General features: G+C 26.2%; 1 protein-coding gene across 4 annotated transcripts; it reads right to left on the minus strand.

Annotated features, from left to right (window-relative positions):
• Positions 1-5,093: 5,093 nt before the first annotated feature.
• On the minus strand, positions 5,094-12,678 carry LOC113548305 (patatin-like phospholipase domain-containing protein 2). Of its 4 annotated transcripts, none has more exons than XM_026949112.1 (13): positions 12,385-12,678; positions 9,935-10,047; positions 9,735-9,854; positions 7,767-7,955; positions 7,055-7,138; positions 6,806-6,985; positions 6,540-6,712; positions 6,398-6,448; positions 6,285-6,313; positions 6,080-6,197; positions 5,586-5,725; positions 5,317-5,507; positions 5,094-5,192 (listed from the first exon to the last, which is right to left on the minus strand). In XM_026949112.1, the coding sequence occupies exons 1-11, from the start codon at positions 12,542-12,544 to the stop codon at positions 5,614-5,616; spliced, it is 1,329 nt and encodes a 442-aa protein (XP_026804913.1). In that variant the 5' UTR covers positions 12,545-12,678; the 3' UTR covers positions 5,094-5,192; positions 5,317-5,507; positions 5,586-5,613. The 4 variants fall into 4 exon arrangements, with proteins under 4 accessions (XP_026804913.1, XP_026804914.1, XP_026804912.1 ...); XM_026949113.1 differs by having other exon boundaries at positions 6,285-6,448; positions 12,385-12,510; positions 12,587-12,622; XM_026949111.1 differs by having other exon boundaries at positions 6,285-6,448; positions 12,385-12,544.
• Positions 12,679-21,572: the final 8,894 nt, after the last annotated feature.

Here is a 21,572-nt window from a genome sequence, read left to right on the forward strand (position 1 = left end):
GTAAATTATAGTTATTGTTTATGAATACAATATTAAAAAAAAAAAACCATTAAAAATTGACTTATCCGGGCTAAGCTTACTTAAAAAATTACCGGGCTGAAAATTATCGGCCCGTGCAGACCTCTAGACTCTTGTAGGTAGGTAGGTTAATCAAATCTGTTACTAATTATAAAATAGTAGAAATAATAATAATAATATAATCTTTAATTTATGTTTGATTTAAACATCTTAAATAAATAATTATTTTTTTAGATTCTGAATGCAGTAAAGAATGTGTTCATTTTACAATGATATGTTTTTTTTTTGTGTATATCATCACGTTTTGAAGTAGAAATAATGCCTTTTTGGGGGGGGGGGGGCAAAAGACAAAAAATTTCAGTAGTTCAAAAGCGTCAGGTAAAACCCTGAAAAGGTAACGGAAAACAAGAATTTTTATGCATAACCTGCAGTTTTGGACAAATTATATTTTTTTATTTTGTTGTAAGCCTGTAACTCAAAAACTAATCATTGAAAATATTTGAAATGTTTATATTAGCATAAACTATTTACAATTAAATTTTCAATAATATTTTGACTTTTTTTAAGGTTTTTATAGACAATTGAAATTTTTGATTTTTCTAAGTTTTTTTTTTTTTTTGAAATGCCGATAGTTGAAAATTCATAAAATGTTTTTTATTTATACCTAAGGTTAAAAAACCCAACACAAGGTTCTCCATAACTTTTTCTTCAAATAGCTGTGAAAAAAAATCTTTAGCTTCAATATAGAAAAAATGTTATGACTTATGAGCGTATGAAATTTAATTTTTTTACGAAATTGCGTAAAATAACGATGTACGTAATATAATTTAAATATAGGTAGGTAATACTAATAAGTAATAATATAATATATCTTACTAATTATCCTAAACTGACAAATCATCTCTGTTCAGAGTCGTTTTTCGTATACAATGATACGTGTCATTGAGTAATTGCATTCAAATTTAACACATCCATTATAGTGACCTACTCTTCATCTCTACTATATAGCAGAGCGATACCCATTTTCCCACTCTTTTTTTTTATATAAAAATCAAAAATTTTTAAAGAACTTTGTATTAAATTTTTAAATCTTTGTATGAAAAAATATTGAAAATATTTTCGATTTTTTTTTAACTGAAAAATTAACAATTTATGAGGATCTTTTGTATTACATTTTCAAACATTTCCTCCAGTAAATAATTTTTAGTCAACATACTTAAATAAAATTTAAGATTTCTTATGCCTATAAATAGCTCAAAAATCGTCGAAATATTTTTAAAATTTCATTGTAAATAATTACCTATAGTCAAAGTACTTAAAAATGTAATAGTTATAAAGTATAAGGTTTTACATAAGTTTGTCTTATGACAATTTATAACAATTTTCAAACATGATGATAAAACAAAATACAGATATACTATAGAACAGGGGCGGCCAAACGGTCGATTGCTGATAATTTCAAAGTCAATCATGTTAGAATTAATTTTTAAGGCCACGCGCATGAAAATTAATCGAGGTTGTAGTGAACTAATTGTCGATAAGTTTTATCTGTATAATTTATACAATTTATTCAATAATAAAAAAATTGTCTATGGAAGTCAATCCTCAATGGTGAATTAGGTATATTTTTAGTAGATCGTGACCAAAAAAAGTTTGGCCACCCCTGGGTATAGAATGATTTATATTCATTTTAATTTTAGTATACCAGCAGTGCCGGATTAAGTGTTTCGTGGGCCTTGAGCAAATTAATAGACTGGTCTAATTGGTCATATGGAGAGAAAAAAGATGCTAACACTGCTAAATACAAATTAAAAAAATTTTATTTTTTTAAATTTTATTTATGAATATAATTAATAATCATGTCAAACACGTTTTTAAATTATAGTTGAATACTAAAATACATGTATTTTTAATATTTATTATAAAATTATTCACTGTCATCGTTGCAACTGTTCACTTGGTTCTCCTCTTCATCTATACTCTATACATAATTATTTTTTTCTGGAATTTTTTTTTGAAAAAGTTCAAATGACATCATACAAGTCTAGAGATTTTACAAATTCACTCTCGATGCTCAAAATTCCAAAATTATGCTAACTATTTTGTGATAGTGAAGATCGTAATACGGTTTTTAACAATTTTAATCGGGAAAAAGATGTTTCACCAGTACAGTTGCTACACATTAAAGATATAAGCGTAATAATCTTTCAACATTTAGAAAACTCTCAGTCACATTTAAATCAACTATCATTTTATACATAATATACATATTAAGCAAAATATTTTTATTCTTATTTTTGTTCGTAGTAACTAATAATAGACTCTGACGAAAATTTTAAAAACTGTTTGAACTCATTTGTAAAATCGTCCGAGAAATCTTTTTAACAAATTGTTTATTCCTTCTTGTATTTCTTCGATTTCTATATTCATTGAATTTTATGATAATAACTTAAAATTATTTCTCACTTAAGTATAATAAGCGTTAATTCTATATATATAGAAATAAATGTGTGTATAAACTGTATGATTTTGGCAAATTCAATGAAAATTCTGGTGTAGTCTGACCATTTACGTCGGCCAAATTTTGTCCCCAATAATAAACTGATGCCGGTTCTAGTCTGACCATCGACTTAGTGTGCAAATCTACAGATTTTAAATTTTTCAAATAAAAAAAAATTACGGGCCGAATTTTTTCATGAGCCTTAAGCAGTGCTTAATTTGCTTGTAGGTTAATCCGGCACTATATACCAAGTGTAATATTAATTATAAAATATTATAAAATTATTATTAAAATATGATTAAAAAACCCATATATAATTCTAATTTTTTACTTTCTATAGGTTCTTCTTTAGATAGTTTTATATTTTCTAATTTATAGTATTTTTCTATTTATTCTAAATAAAAGGAGATTTACAATAGTGTGTAATATATAAACATATAACATGTAAAATACAAAGCGAACTTAATTTTTTAATACGTTCCTGTCGTATATGTTTTAATTACCAAATACCAACCATCATTGGCGTATCCAAAATTTTTATTAAGGAGGGGGAGCACACACTGTCTAAAATGTTATAAGGCATATTGTAGTATGTATACAAATAAATATAAATCTTTAAAACAAAAAATAGTAAATACGGTCAATGAGGGGTGCATAGGCACTGGGGCCCCTCCCCTGGATACGCCATCACTGCCAACCATAATATTATATGTATGTAAAACTACCGGAAATTATTCGAATACCTAACTATGTTTGAAAATTTCGAATAATTGTGAAATAATCATTCGAATAAAATATTCTTTATAAATAGTTGTCTGATTACAATTTTATTCGAATGACGTTCTACACTTAAGTAAAGCCAGTATAGGTTAAGTAGGGTACAAAACTAGAAAATATGCGCTACTTTAGATTTGTATGACAGTCTATGACAGCAGTGTCGTCGTCCAACTATGACCCAGATTCCCAGAGTACATGCGAAAAATAAGCGCAATTTGAGGGGGCTTGGGAGGCTAACCCCACTCAAAATCAATCATAGCCCCTTCCCCCAAAAATGGTTTGTATATATTCCCTTCCACCTTCAGGGAGAATACACTCAGTACATATATGTAAATTATAATAGCCCCCAAATTTAAAACTCAAATTGCGCCTATGATACAAAGGTTAGGTAAAGCCTTTGAACTATATATCAAATAGTCATATAGGGTAAAACAGGCATAGATAATATATACATTATATATTATCTATAAGCGCAGGCAACCAAGGAAAGTCATGGAAAATTATGTACATTTCAACATTTTCAAAACAGAGAAGAGAATAAGTTACTCGATAGACAATGAGATATTATTTTGCGTTGTTAAATTTTTTTTTTAGTTTCCAACCCGAGTGATGTTTGTATTGATTCTATGATTTGTTTTTTTATAGTATTTAACACGATACCTTAACCTAACTGGCTAACTACCTAAGTGGGCAATTGGCTAAGTAGTCGATACAAATATAGTATATACAATACTTAAGTTATCAATTTGAGAGTAGTTTTAAATTTGGAATAGCAAATTGAATCTTGTTTGTATTTTAAAGAAGTCCAGTATTTTTCAATATAAACAGAAAAATTATAAAAAAATTAAGAGGTTGTCATACCCGTATGTGTTGTCTCCGTCTTATAAGTACGTAACATAGCAAATTTACGCTCAGCGAATCAGGTTTAACGTCATTAGTTAAAAAATTTAAGTAAATCGACCTATTATGAAACTTGATAGTAAGAAAATTATCTGTGTTCGTATGTTGGTTTTTTACGATTGTTCAATTTTTTAGTAATAATATACATATACCATAAACATACTATTTTTAACTGTATTTCACAATAAATGCCTATTTTTATAATAATTCATTATTAAATTGTTTTTTTCATAATATATTATTAGATCATAGAATATAGTGTGATTAATACATTATCTTTAAAATATAAATTATAACATTTTATTAGAAAAATAGGTAAATGTACAAAAAATAATAATTAATTGTATGTGTTAAACTAACATAAATAAACTAAGATACCTATAAGATTAAAAATAAAACAAAATTAATACTAATTTTAATATGAAACATATATCCAACTAAGATTAACCCACTTATAATGATTTTCATTTGGTAGTAATGTAGTACTGCCAGTAGCATTGATTTTATAAAATCAATGGTAGTAGTGTAATAGTTAAAACAGATTATTGTTTTAATCAAGAATATTGATTATAATTAAATATTAAATATATCTTATTTATATATATAATTAGAATATTTTAAGCAAACAAAAGTGACTAAACAATAAAAAAGTAATATGACACTTAATTAAAAGGTATTAAAATTAATAAATGAAAAGTAAAAAAATAAATTGCAGGTTAATATATAAAATATAAATAAAGTTTAGTCTTTAAAATCTATTTGTAACTAATTTAATTTAAATGATTTAGCATTTTTAAAAAGTATTGATTTAATATACTTAGTATATTATGTACTTAGTACTAAGTATATTTAATCAATGAAAAAAATTAAATATAAATAAAAATAATATTTTGAATGCAATAAATTTAACCAACCAATAAAATGTATGTAGGCTCTTCAGTAATATGCAATACATCGTGAATATAGTTATTAAAATGCACGTGTTTATTAATTCTATCTGAAAAAAAGTTAAGCTAATATTCAATTTATTATAGTATTAAATATAAGTAATATCCCTAAATTAATAATTTAATTTAGTGTTTATAGTAGTTATATATGATGTTAATAAAATAAATGTATACCTATAGTTGCAATACGATTCCAAAATGTTTGTTTATATGTCAATAAAATTGTATGACTTTTACTCAAACTATAAACATATCAATTAAATCATCTATAGGATATAAGTAAATCACGCATAGAATTATTAAGATTTTTAGATAATACTTCTTTCGTAGTATATTCAGTTTCAATAACAGTAATTCCTAAATCCCTAAATCCATGAATAAAAACATGTAATTTTCAACAATTTCAATCAAAATGTTATAGCTATTTAACAAAATGTACAAACCTTGATGTTTTTAATTAAATTTTTGGGGTTACAGAAAGACTCCAACATGTATTACTAATTTTTCAAAACTTATAGATTTAATTTCATGTTCATGCCATTTGTGTTTAAAGAGTTCAATTGAAGTATAACCACTAGAATCTCTAAAAGATATTAATGTTTAAAATCATTTTAAATATTAATTATAAATTTATTTTTATATTTATGTACTTTTCATCAATGATTCTCAGCCTTTTTGAGGTCGCGAACCGTTTAGGTTCATTTAGGGTATAATACAGTACCCTTTTAATCACAGACCAGCGGTTGAGAATCACTGCTTTACATGATATTAAATGAAAACTCATAGTATATTTTATGTCTTAAATGTTTAAATAATTAAATTCTTTTTTATTTTAGACAAATTGTTTATATCATATGATATACTTACATTTTAAATTTTGAAAATCATTTATTTAATTAATTATTTAAATAAATATATTATGAATAAAATGTCTTACATAGTTATAGATGAAGCTGTTAGATTGTAATCAATAAAAAATTGTAGGCAATATTTTGAACAACTAATACACTTTGAATATTCAAACTTTTTATTGTAATAATAATAATAGGGTGAATCTGAAAGAAAAGAAGTATGTATAATATATAAATATTTAACTGTAGACTGTAATAGGTATCAATAGAAATTCAAAAGATTAATTTAACCTTTTCCGTTAGTGTCGATTGACACACAACTGTAGAATAATATTTTATTAACAAACTCCAAGCCTTGTACACTAAAAATATCAATAAAATGCAATAAACTATTTATAGCATACTTAGATAATGTCCACATAGACTTCTGAAAATGTCTAAAATAACGCATAACCCTAAAAAAATGTAGGTATTTTAGTGCATGTAAATTATTTTGAAACTTCGACACCTAAAAGTACAGTTTGTTCCAAGAAAAATTTTACTTACTTGAGTACAAATCCACAAGCTAAATCTGCCACAACAATGTAAGGTAGGGTAAATAATTTTGCTAATAGCATTTCTTTAGATTTTAAGAATCCGTTCAAAATGTTATTATGTGAGTCAATATATCTGTCTAAAGTATATGTGATGAAATACGGCATTCCTTGTACTTTAGAAAACTAAAAATATATAATCAACTAATAATATAAAACAATAAGATATACGATATACATTCAATTAAAATATATGTCGGGTTTGATAAAAATATTCACAGCATTATTCCATTTGCAATCAATACATGAGGGGTTGTAGCCAGCCATCTCATAAATATTTTTCTTGGATAATATAAAAGAGTTTCGTCGAATTAAACACATTTTACAGTTAATTAGATTATATTTTTGTAAAAATATCAAAGCGTCATCAAAACCTTGATAACATAATTTAGCAAGCATCTAAAAATGATTTTGCAAGATTAATGAGAATAAAAACAATTTAATATCTACTATGAATTTTCATTATACCTCTGGTTCTGGTGGAAACATTATTCTAGCTACTCGGAAACAATTTGTTTTAGTCACTTCAAAGCTATTATTTGATATCTTTAACTAAAACAAAAATAAATATATTATATATTTTTTTTATAAATTGTACAATGATTATTGATTATTTATTTACCAATTACAAATAAATATATTTATAATATATATATATATATTTATGATTGTTCTTGTTTTTTTGTTTGTCCTTATAGATTAAAAAAATACTGAACTGTTTTCAATAAAAGTTATATCATTAGATTCATTCAGACTCACAAATGTTTAAAGCTTTTTTAAAAACACTTATAACCTGCTATATGTGGCTCACAGTCATGGGCGCCCAGAGAAGGGGAACAAGACGGGGAATTCCCCCCCCTGGAATTCAATAGAATTTTGAACATTTTAACTTTTATTTTGATTTATAAACATTTCATCGATATTTTTACTTTAGTGTGTGGGGTTGGTATTTGATTTCATGTAGTTCTAACACATTTTGTAGTTTACAAGGAATAAACTTTTTTTAATGTATTTTTTGGTGTTTGATTTCTTTATGCCCCACCCTGATAAATTTCCTGCAGGCGCCCATGCTCACAGTATACAAACATTATAATTTAGTTTTAGCACACAAAAGTATATTATTATTACAGATTGCTAATATAATTTATGATATTGATATAGGTAAAAAAAATTGACTTACTAAATACTTTTGAATCGGATTGTCACGAGGACAAATATCAGTAAGACCACTAAATGGTGAAATAGTTATAGTGTTCTTATCAAGTATAGGTAGATTGTCAGTAAATCCACCGTCAATATACCTATATTTACCAACTAAAGGTGGCACAAATCCAGAAAATACTGGAATAAAAGCACTAGCTAATAATACCTGAAAAATAAAATGCATCATTTAAAATATTTTAATTTACAGTTTAAAACTATCTAATTATTCAAATTTAAGACTAAATACATCTATTCTAACTAGCAATGGTAAATGCCATACGGTAATACGTAATAACTAGTAATTGCTAATCACAGTCAATAATAGTAATTTAGCATAGGTTATAGGTAAATAGTTTTTTTGGTTATACTTAGAAATTAAAATAACAATAAATAATAATTTTATTAAGTAGGTAGGTAATACAGTAGTTGTAGTAGGTATTGACAAGTATACACTATGCATAGCACCTTAAAATATAATACATTTTTATTTATTTATTATTAAAGTTTAGAGGAGTGACATAAAATGATATATCTATATGACAGCAGACAGCCTTACTAATCCCTATAATCTAATCTGGACGTTGATTTACTAGGAACTATTTTTGTTTTCACTCTACTTGACAATATTTAAGATACCTATTTGACTATTTATAAATTATGACTAAGTAACTACCTACTTATTAAATGTATTAAAATTCGCAGAAAAAATATCCTGCTTTAATATATGAAATAAAATATTTACACAATCATTCAACAAATAATTTTAAAAATTACAGCTACCTAATATTTGTTTTTATGTAAGACTTCAAATTATAAAAGAAAAAAAAGATTTTACCTAAAAGTATTATAAATCTTACTTAAGCAAACGTTACTTTGACGCCTGATCTAGAACAGAACCTTCTAGTATTTCCCCAATCATTGCAATGGTCACTCAAGGTGTAGTGTCATTTATTGCCGGATAAACCGCCGGTGCAAGCGGTGCATTGTACCGGAGCCCTGACTCTTTGAAATATTAGGGGGGTCCGGGGCCCCGATATTATGTACCTATATCAAATATCAAAGTATAGGTACCATAAAATAAAATAGATACTTTGTGAAATTTGTTTTGTTTTTTTCATATGGTGTATTGGATTTTGGTTTAAAACTATTTTTAATTTATTTCTATCGGATGTCACTACTCTGCAATGGCGTGTGAACAGTCATTTTTTGAGGCAGTTGCCCCAAGGAAAAAATTCGGGATGAATTATTAGGTGTGTCGTGTGCAACTCAGAACCTGTTATACTGTTATATAATCATAATGTTGATGGTTGATGTTTTTTATAAGAATATGGCCTATTTTATCGTATAGATACCTTAAAAAACATATTAATTATTAATATTTATAATTTTTAATAATCAAAAAAAAAAAAATAGCAAAAAAACTGATGGTAGTGGGGTGGGTGGTCAAATTGTATGGTTTGCCTTAAGTTTGAAAAATGTTTTGCACGCCACTGCCCACTGCAACTCTAAATTTATAAATACTTGCAAAATTATTCTAATCACCATATTCAAAATCTACTGTTTATCTTCTTACCAGAAAATCTCCCCTCCCCCCCAGGAGGTTCAACCGATAATGGCCTCATGACCTTCCTCATAGACTCAAGTAAAAAAATAAACCCATCATGTCAAAGTGCCATCACTGGATGATTCTTAGTGTTCTTACACTACGTCTACAACTTATGGATCATAAACCACTATAAATGTAATATCTTATATTTATTGCACTAAAGTGTGTACAAATTGTATAATTCTCTAAATAAAAATAATAAAAAAATAAAAAGTAAAAACGTTAAAACTATTTGATTGTTAGTCGACATAAAGAGCGCCTATTAAATTATAAAATAAATCGTCTTGTAAGTTGTATTAGATCTACCCAAGGAAAATGTAGTAAATTTTAATTTCTTACTTGTATTACTTCTTCCTTGCTAGAAAATTGAGATATGATGACATTTTTTCCATCTGGCACTCTTGTTAGCGATACAAATAATTTGCCACTCACTCGTTTGTGCGCATCATTAGGTAAATCCTACAAAGAAAAAATATATATATTATAATTTACATCTAATTTATTTAATAACAAAATATTTATAAAAAAAGTTATTTAACCTTATTTAGACGATTGTATAAATGTTCTGTTATGTTCATAGATGGGCTAAATGGGCCTAATGCTTTTGATCTTGATTCTTTTACAATATCTAACATTTGACTTGTCATCAATTCTAAAAATAAGAACACTTAACTAAGTACGTAGATTATTATTGGTATTTACATTACCCCAAGGAAGCTTTGCAGAGTGTGTGTATAATATGTGTAAAAATAACCTAACACAAAAAGATCTTAAAAGTACTTGTGTGGCTATGTATCATTTATATTATCTGGATAACAATAACTTATAACAGGGACACCCGCAGAAATGCAGCTCAGGGGGGAGGACAAAAAAAAATTGTAAGTACCTAAATACTTATAGAAAGATTTACCGCTACATTTTTCATAAACTCATATTTTGTAATACTATCATTAATGATTTTTTAAAAATCAAAACTTATTTAAGTTAATATAATATTATACTACAAGGTAGTTCTAATATTTATAAAAAAAAACATAATAAAGTTTAAACAAAAAACAACTTTATTTGATTGAATTTACATCATATTTTATTATTTTATTCAAAAAGTAATTGAAATCTTCTTTTGTTTGAAGTAAATTAATTAATTTAATTAATTACTTTGAGTTTTGACTCGTCCGCGCTAACGGACAAGGTGTATGAACTAGCCAAAAGTGACTCAGCGATTGAAAATAATCGTTATGTCTTTTTTTACGATTAAATATCTCATATATGACTTGTTAGATACAACTGATACAAGGATTGCCGATTAGTCGCTGAATACCTAAGATCAGCTTTATGTGAAAAACTTCCAATTTTGTAAGTGACACGAAAAATCTCAGAGGGGCAATTGCCCTCCCTCCGGGCGTCCCTGACTTATAATAAGATGAATAATTATTAAAATATTCAGTGGTGGCTCACTAGCTGGCTCGAAAGTAGGGATTTAAATATCTCAATGAGCTTCTAACTACTGAGGATTATGGTATAGAACTATAGACTATAGATGGTTGGGGTCCTCCCAACCGTTCTGGTCGTGGTTTAGTCATTAGTAACCACTAACCAGTAATATGTATAATAAATTAATAACTATAATCAATTGCTATTTTAGTTATAAGTATAATTAGGATTTATGAGAATTTTAAACGTCTCACATGAAATTATGTTATAGCTATCTTATTAATCATTTAATGGCGATTGATGCAACTTTTTGACACACTCATTAGTCATTATATTAAATAGATAACATTCGTTTCATCATAATTTAGGAAAATATAGTTAACCCCTACTAATACCAAGCATGTATTTGGACATTTATTACTATAATTCGTTATGAAAGTTGACTCTAAATATTATAAGGACCATGATAATATATTTAATCGCGTGATTTAAATTTAAATAAATTATATTATTACTTAACATATGTATATATCGATATATCTAATAATATAATATATAGGTGATGATTATTCGATTATAACATAAACCAAATAGTAGAACAAATGATTTTACAACGAAGAGAATTTTTTTTATCTAAGTATGTAAGTACACGTTTAAGGGAAAAAAGCTGCTTTTCTAAATTTCAAGGTTAGTAAGGTTAGTTCAGTTAACCTTCTTGTAGCCAATTTGATCTATATACTATACAGTATATAGTATTTTAGTTGACTAGTTATTACTTAAACTAATAATAACGAATAATAATTCAAACAAAAAAGTCATAACTATATACATAGATAATAGATAAATATAAAATACATAATATTTTGTCTGTTTATATTTAACATTTTCGTTGCTTCTATAGTAAAAAAAAAACTAGCTATTATTTATAGCCCATAGGTAATAAAATAAATAATAATATTAAAAAAGTAGGTAGATAATCGCTCTGCTGTTGCTGTATAGTATATTTTATAGGCGTTGAGTGTACCTTGTCATTGAGTAAGTACCTACTACCTAAGTTACTGTTAAAGATATGTTACATTTTAATTCAATTATAAAGTATTGCATACGAACAACATATGTCAGTCTATTAGGTATCAAAAAATAATATACGTCATTTTAAAATCAATACATTTATTGCTCCGCTCAAAATCTAAAATATGATTTTATTTATAATAGCCAATAGGTATCTAATCAAATGAACATACATTATATAGAGGAAGTTTGAAGTATTAAAAAAACAATATCAGAGATATTTTATGGGACAGTTGAAGAAAAGACAGGAGATATAAAAATTGTATATTATAAAATAATAATTATTAATGTAAAATTGTCATAGGTATTAGGTAGTACAATATTAGTATCATATTCACATTTCATAGTTCGTACCATAGTCCATAATATACAGCTTAGTATAATAAGTTCTATCACTGTATCGGTTAGGGACTAAGGTTATAGCCGTTATAGGAAACTAAAAATTAAACTTTTAAGTAAAATAACGAAATATTTAAAAACTTACCAAGAGGTATGTCACAAAGCAGACAGCACGCAGAAATGGCACCTGCAGACGAGCCACAAATGTTATTTTCCAAAAGGTACGGTGCGTAAGTTTTTAAACACGATGCCACCCCTATGTGATATATGCCTAAAAATCCACATCCAGAAAACGATATATTCATATTTTGATTGTTAACAATCACGGATAAATGAATAAATTGTACTAAGAAAGTATGAGAATTTCTTCTATATTGATTTGCAAATCCGTATTGAATATTATGTTATATTATTTAAATTATTTTAAAGTAATAAATTGGACAAGAACTAATACAATTTAATAACTATAAATTTTAAGAATTACAATTAATTATCGACCACAATTTAATATTACTGATTAATGTTTAACGATAGAGATTTTCTGGTTCTTTTTGAAGATCTCATAGATTCAAGATTGTATAATAACAATAGCCAACATTATTATGCCCCTCCCAAATAACTGAAATAACTATAATTAATATAATCATTTTATTTGTATACTGATAATTTATAGGTATATAATATTAATTAATGAGCGATACATTGTCGCAATAATAACACATATATAGTACTCCGGGTACTCGTTTAAATTTATTAAATTTAGTACGTGTGTGTGTGCGCGCGCGCGTTATGTGAGTTTTGGTCATGTGATATTCGTTTATATTACAAGTTATCACAATATTATGTCAATATCTATAAATGTATAATATCTAATGTTTAATTATAATATCATTATTACATTTCATTATAATTTGTAATAGTTTGAACTGCATGGAGCAATTTGAACTATTGTTGTTTTTATGTTACTATTTACTTCATTACCTAGTTAGTAGTTAGTAATAACTTACTATAGTTACTAACCAAATTCTATAAATATAAAAAGACTTATACTAAATCAGTGAAATTTTGAAATACTAATATATTATTGTAGTATATTGTCTATTAAATAGTAAATATACTATAGATATTATTGACTAAATACCTAAATACAACAATTGATTTTTCCACAATCATTATGTAGGACGTAGATGGTAGATATCTACGTATTCTGTGCCTACTGTAGTATAACGTAATAATAATATAATATACTAATATCTGAACTAAACGTTATACTATACATTTGTAATAAAAACTTATGTGTGTTTTTAAATTAACTATAAGGACCATATTCTTAAATATTTCAATTTTATACTATTTAAGAATCAGTGGTGGCTTTAAGGGAGGGGCCCAGGGGGCCATGCCCCCCTCAAAAAAAATCCAAAAAAAAAACAGGCGAATTTAATAATAATATAATATGTATAATATGATACGCTTATATTATTACGGTTTATAATATAATATTATATTAGTTTATTAATTATCATTTAACTGTAAATTATCGTTAGTCGTTATTTTCGCGTAGTACACTAGTATGTAGTATTGTAGTATGAAAATGGTTTTCCAATAGAAACTCTCGGATTTTCTATATATATTTCTAATTTGGTTGATTTCTTATTGTTAATATGTTTGACCGTTTGACGACTGTCGTGTTCAGACGTTCAGATTAATATCGTTTTAAATGTTTTAATTTTTGTAGTTTCATTTTACCTCAGCTATTTTACGCGAGCAGACGACCAAAATAGTTATCATTGTAAAAAATTTAACCTCTGGATTGCAATTTGCATTGTAATGATACGTATTATTTCAGCATATTAAATTTAAAATTATTTGATTTATTTCTTTACTCTAAACTCTTTATTTCATTTCAATAAGTGTTTACTATACTTTAACTTTAGAATTTAGGTTATTAATTTAAAAAAAAAAAAAATGTTTTTATAATTAATGTTTTCAATGATTACAATAAACCATATAGGTTATATACAATAAAAAACGATTGTCAACGGAATGAACAGAGACGGAATTAAGTCTCTATTATTAGTATGGAATTTTGACAAATTTTATAATAATTCTAACTTCAAACGCTAAAAAAATATAGTGCATATTATGTATTTTAAAGTTTTTTAAACTACTTTAGGCCATTTTACCTGCGATCTACAATAATTTTATATGGTAATATAATCGATTATATATATTTTTATTTTTAACATTAGGCATCATATAGTTATATAGATATAAATTTAAGTAAAACACCAATAACTGTAAATGTTTTTAATCTCACTTTAATGAACAATTTTAAAATAGCATCCCAATTCCCAATAGGTATTTTTATATTTTTGGAAGTTTTAGTCAAATTATATCAAACATAATATGGTCATATAAAAATCAATAACAGCAGTAATAACATAAAATCATTAACCATTAAAAAAAAAAATCATAATTTTATCTCAGTTTAGAAAAAATGTTAAAAGCAATAGATAATTATAACCTAACCTAACCTAACCTTGCTCTCATGTACATTCGTCGAGACATATCTATAGATATAAGTTATAGATAGATTTGTTAAAAATAAAAATCGAAAATTAGAATTCGTTTTAAAAAATATAATTATTATATATATATATATATATATATTTATTTATTTTATTTTGTATAATATTTTGCATTAATGATTAATGTGGGTAATATATGGCACTAATTTGAATAAATATATTATAAAATATTTTTAAAAAAATTATGTGATGTTTATGCCTCCCCCCCAGAATCAAACTCTAGAGCCGCCACTGTTAAAAATAAGTGTCTTATATGAGTTATGACGATAAAAACTTCTTTTTTCAAATAAATCAACCTATTTTATAACAAATTGTGAAGATGATTTTTTTTTTTTAAATATTGATGTAGGTATTTAAAAGTAAAAATTCAAAAAAGTAGTTTCAAAGGTTTCTCTTTTATTAAAATGTATATACCAAGGATAATATAGTCTTAAAAATTGTTTAACAAAGGTATTATAAAATACCTATATGTCCTACATAACTACACATGGCTGCATCCGAATTGCATGCAAAAAAAAAAATATGTCCGAATTTCATGCCGTGTATAACCAATGCTTATGAATCATACCATTCCAATTAAATAGCATATTTTACTCTCCAAGTACTAATATTTTTCAATTAGTCGATGTCTTTAAACAAGTACAATGTAATATATGTTTGAAAATGCGTAGTTAAAATTTAAATAATATACATAGAGAAGACGGGAAATATTAGATAAACAAAATTTATTAGCTCAGTGATGATGGAATTTCAAAATATTGAAATAAATAGTATTAAATATGTAGAAAAATTACATGGTGTTTCCGATAGTAAAATAAATAAAATAATACTTTTCCAAATTACTATTATTTGACTTTGAATATTTCAATATAGATGATATTACTATTATATGTATTTTATTATCATTTTTTTTTTTTTTTTTTTTTTGATTAATTATAATATTAAATATTAATATATTATTGTTATTTTATTGTAACGTAATTTTTCAGTGTAAATTAGGCCCCTAAATAATTTTTAACTATTCCTCCTTTAATATTAACTGTTTTACAAAATACTACTAATATTATTATTATATATTTTCCATATTGACATACTTAGGTATTATTATAAACTATCATATTTATTATTTTATTATATATATACTTAATACTTATACTAGTTATTATACTTATACTATATTGTATATTGTCAAAAAAAACATCAAATATTATAATATTATTTATTTGAAATGTCATGTAAAAATGTAAAATACATTCACATTACCTAAAGCTACAAGTACAATCGTTTTAGTTGATATTCACAGTGTCATCCTTCTCCAATTTGGTAAAATGTTACTCGATATACAGAAAAAAAGCCCCGTACCAACTAAATACATTAATCATTATTTTATTATGATTTACATAATTGAATATAATTATTACATTTATCTATATGTAACACTTCTTTAACATAACTAAAATTATAGCTGTAGTCTATGCTTAAGAGGGCGCCACACCCGCATGTGTTGTCTCTGTCTTACAAGTACGTAACATAGCAAATTTACGCTCAGCAGATTACGTTTAGCTCCGTCAGTTTAAAAATTAGAGTGAACCGACCTATTATAGGAAACTTGATGGTAAGAAAATTATCTGTGTTTGTATGTTGGTTTTTTACGATAGTTCAATTTTTTAGCAAGTTATGCGTATATAACATAGCATAAATTAAAAATGCTCATAACTCACTTAAAAACTTAATAATCGTAAAAAACCAACAAACAAACACAGATAATGTTCTTACCTTAAGTTTCATAATAGATCGATTCACTCTAATTTTTAAACTAACGGAGCTAAACATGATCTGCTGAGCATAAATTTGCTGTTACGTACTTGTAAGACGGAGACAATACATTCGGGTTTTGCGGCCTCTTAACATTGTCGATAATTGCCATTTGTCATTTGTACCTACATAATTTAAAAACCTTAAAGGATAAAAAATTAAAATAATTGTCATTTGTATATAATTTAAATAATTGATTTTTAATAATTAATTATTAAAAATTTTAATTTTACATTTTTTAATCTTATAATACAAATGATAAACAATTATTTTAAATTTTTATCCAGTGGCTGATTTAATGGGGAAAAATGGAAATTTGCCGCCTGGGCCCTTACACGAAAAGGCCCCCCGTACCCAAGTCTCAATCCTCAGTCCTCACTTATTTTCATTTTAATAAAAATTGTCAAATATAATTAGTTATTTCTTAAGTTTTTGAAGTTTTGAATTATAACACATCAAGTAATAATTGGGATAACAATAATACTGTGTAATATATTCGTACTCGTATACGTATTACCTATGTACAGTCAAATCCACACACAAGCATCATTATAACTATTTTTATTTATATTGTTTCATTACCTAACTAGTTTAATAGTTTTTTAAGATCTGAAAGAAGGTGGGGGTAAAGTTCTCCACGAGTTAGTATTCACGACAATTCAAAATTATTGGGTACTTTATATAATATGCTGAAGGGCTTTTTTCCTTAAATCCGCCACTGTAATATTATCCTCAAAATTGTTTTAGATTATGTAGATACAAATGACAATATTATCAACAATGTTAAATGCAAATTGCAACAATGTAGATATATACTTATACATGGGCGTAGAGAGAGTGGGGCAGGGGGAGCAAGTGTCCCCTTGCATTTCAAATTAAATTATATTTCTTATACTTTATAAATCAATTTTAATGATTTAAAATTGGCTACCTCCCAGTGGCGCAACTATGGAGGTGCTGAAGCACCCCCAGCTTTACTTTAAGCACCCCCTAGTTCCACGTCATTGTAATTTCAAGTATCTGTAGTTTTTACAATGTAGTTTATTCTATGATTTTATAACATAATAAATTCAAACACAGAGTTCTTAAAAACAGAAATGCATCAAAGAACAGTTTAAAAAACAGATTAGATGACATAAACAAAAAATTCTAAATAAAGAAGTATTTTCAAATTTATACAAATTAATGCAATTTCATTAATCATACCTCTTGTCAGTTCTGCAACATCCAAACGAAGTTTTTCCTCAATGAGGAAGTTAGAAAATTGGTTGCGAAGCAACATGTTACAGCAGTGCTTTTATGTATTTATGTATGTAAATATACGCTAAATATGTATTTTGTTTTTTTTACGTTAAGATTTTTTGTTTTTAGTAAAAATAATATTTAAAATACGGGGAAAAATATGTACAATTTCAATATGATATAATATATTAAGTATATTTACTTCAAGAATTAAAATTTACAACTAGATTTTGAACATTTTGATAGGTTTTCAATTACAAATGAACGACAATTATCAGCCCAACCATACAAAGATCTTTAATTTTTATCAGGTATTTATTTTATATTGGCAATATTTTTATAAGGACATATTTTTCAAGAAATGAATTTTGAAATATACTCAAAGTTTGACATTATCATGAAATATTAATAAAAAAATAACATTAAAATGTAATAAAATGCAATTTTATTTTAAAGTATACATATATTTTAAAAAACTTCAAAATATGCGAAAATATGTACATTCAAAATTAATTTTTAACTCATTAAATTGTGATTTGTTATCTCATTCAGCAACTTTTTAATGCACTCAGTAAAAACATGCAAATGCATGAACTTCCAGGCTCTAATCATAAATATTGAGAGAGACCTCGCAAATGACATTGTTCTTAAAGAAATATTTAACAAATTGACAAATATTGATAGAAAATGATGTTTGACACTTTATTCTGAAGTATGTAATATAATCAAAATAATCAAATACTATAGTAAAAAATTTAATTGTGTCATATTTTTTTCCAAGAATGATATTGCGAATATAATAGGTACAGTATAATCTAAATACTGGGATTATGTTAAGTTGAGGGGATGTGGGGGGCAAAGCCCCCCACGATTTTGTAAGCAATTCATAATTACAGCACCCCCAAGATTTGAACTCTAGTTGCACCACTGCTACCCCCCCCTGATTGAAATTCTAGCTACGCCCATATACTTATAGATATGCTAAAAAAGTGTTATTAAAATAAATGTAATGACTAATGATTATATTTAGTTATGTAAATCAAAATAAATTTTTTTTCCTATGATGGGACTTTATTTCCGGGACTTAATTTTTCTAGATTCGTTTACTCGAATATAAAAATATTTCAATCTAGAAACTAATCAGTTTCTTTAAACAAAAGGATTTTTTTTATTTTAATAAGGAAAGTGTATTCGGCTCGCACTGGATTCTGATTTTTTAATTAACTTTAAAAAAAGTCTTATAAAAATAAATATCAATACCTATATACAGACGTTATTTATTATAACTTTTGAAAAAAGAGTTTTCAAGTTTTCATAATTAGAGTCTAATTTTTTAGTCTAATCGACGTAGAGTTCATCTAAAAAATAATAAAAAAAATTATCAACATCGACAACGTCTAACTATTTCATGAGACGTGAATATTTCATATGAGGCAAGTTCTATCTCGTATTTAAAAAGTGCCAGTTCCAACATCTAACATCAATAAATTATTGCAATCACGACCATTAATTATTGCTTACATCGAAACTCTTTATATCGGGTCATTGGGACACCGAGAAAATAAATTTCATTTTTAAAACCAATATAGTCTATAAATTATGTACATAGGTACTTAATATTGACTCAGTTTTTATAATTGTTGTACTCTTGCACTACGACTCAATTCCTCGGATAACCGCCAAGGAATTAGTACCGGAAAATACTAAAAAATTAAGGTAATACTAAATGGCATAAGGATTGGACATCGAAGAACCCTGCAGATGGACAAAACATTGTTTACCAATCCAACAATCAAGCAACCCGGTTTCGATCTACCAAGAAAAATTTGGGCGACTTTAAATCGCTTGCCCATGGAAGGTATACACAGAACACAGCATAATGCACAAATGAAAATTATATCGATACCTACTACCCCTTTCTGTCAGGGCCTGATTTAGGCATTTTGTGGCTCCTTATTATCAACAGTAGCGTATATAGGCATATAGCCATAGCCCCCCACTCCACAAATGAGTTGTATAAAACAAAATAATAATTTATTACAATTTAGTATTTACCTACTTATACATTTTTACAAACATAATTATAATGTCATACATTTGTTTACCTTTACTGGTTACAGATTTCTTGTACCTATTATTTTCATTTACATTTTACGCTGATAAGGATTAATTATTTTATTTTTTTGAAGTATTATGTTTCTTATATTTATTTTATATGATGAAAGTAGCCCTCTAAAAAAAAAATAAGGTTCATAAAAATCCGAGGCCCTCTAATAATGGAGGCCATAGGCAGTTGCCTTCCTGGCCTAATGGTAAATATGACCCTGCTTCCTGTGACTATATACGAATCAAAATCTTTCAAATTACGCATTCAAAGGCACTTCAAATTTCAAATGATATTTACACTGCTATCTAGTAGGGATGTAGACGATGTAGTTAATTATACAAAACCTGGGCATTAATTTATAGTTCTAAATATCTCCAAGCTATAATAACTAGATACAATTATAGGATATAGATCATGCTAGTCTTTAAATCTTCAATATAATCCTATTAATCCTTATTGTTTACTTAATTTTTTTAATGTTTATTTAATTCATTTTATTCTCGATTTTATTTTATTTTGTTTTTATACTTACTTATTAATATTTATTTGATGGTGAATTTTATTCTATACAATCTGTTTTGTTGTTTTAACTTTAAACTTGTCACACCTACAAAATAAATATAATATCTAAATTCTATATTTTTTTCATTAGTGTACTTACTGATATAGTAATTATCATTGTTCAATGATGAATGATGATACTGATATAATATTTGTATATTTGTTTTTGTTTAATAATTTAATATAGACTACTTTTTTAGCTAAGCTTCTAAAAAATGTTTACAATTTACGTGTTAAGTGTCAACATTCATTACCCGTGACCTCAAACCTATCACATAATAATTATGTCAATACTCAATACTTAAACCAAATACCATACCTACCTATCAGATCTAATCTATATATACCTATAATTTATTAACTAAATGTATTATTTAATATCTATAATTCTTAATGACTAATGTGTATCCATCAACTAAATGTCATATTTTATGGTATACAAATATTTATATAAGGTAAAATTTATGTGTTAATAAGATTATGTATTATTAACTACCTATTGTTTAAATTAAATAAACTACAAGCTACTAGTAAACAAAACATCTATGAATTATGAGACATTTGATATCTTAATGTATTATCGTTATTATGTGTTGTACCTACACTTGTACCTAATTTAAGTAGGTGTAGAAATCTCAGGTTTAATATAAGCAAAAAACAGGGTTTGAATTACCATGTCTCAAGAGACTCAACAATTTGCTAATAGTTATTTGTAAAAAGGGAGTTCAAAAATCTCTGGTTGGTTGGGGCGGATAGTAGGTTTACTCAAGTTGTAGTCAGGGGATAGCGTTGTTACCGCTGTCAGTAATTGTTCCACTCTTCACATAGCTAACAAATATATTAAATTTTAACAAAATTTAAAGTTGGGAAAGGAATGGACATATGGATGTTCTATATACTAAACATGTTTTGATTATTGGTTGATTCTTTTGATGAAATTTCTAGCTAACTATTCGTCAGGTTTAGTATTACTACCAGTATATAAATATTTTTCATAGGTATTTCATATTACATCAGTGC

This window comes from Rhopalosiphum maidis, chromosome 1 (assembly GCF_003676215.2).
Source record: "Rhopalosiphum maidis isolate BTI-1 chromosome 1, ASM367621v3, whole genome shotgun sequence".
NCBI classification, from domain to species: Eukaryota; Metazoa; Arthropoda; class Insecta; order Hemiptera; family Aphididae; genus Rhopalosiphum; species Rhopalosiphum maidis.

Excerpts from the sequence above, each read along its gene's own strand:
- LOC113548305 (XM_026949111.1), bottom strand. The coding sequence starts at position 12,544 with ATGAATATATCGTTTTCTGGATGTGGATTTTTAGGCATATATCACATA. Across the intron at positions 10,048-12,384 it reads GCTTTGTGACATACCTCTTG|AATTGATGACAAGTCAAATG; the intron begins GTAAGTTTTTAA and ends TCTTATTTTTAG. Across the intron at positions 6,198-6,284 it reads AATCGACACTAACGGAAAAG|ATTCACCCTATTATTATTAT; the intron begins GTTAAATTAATC and ends CTTTTCTTTCAG.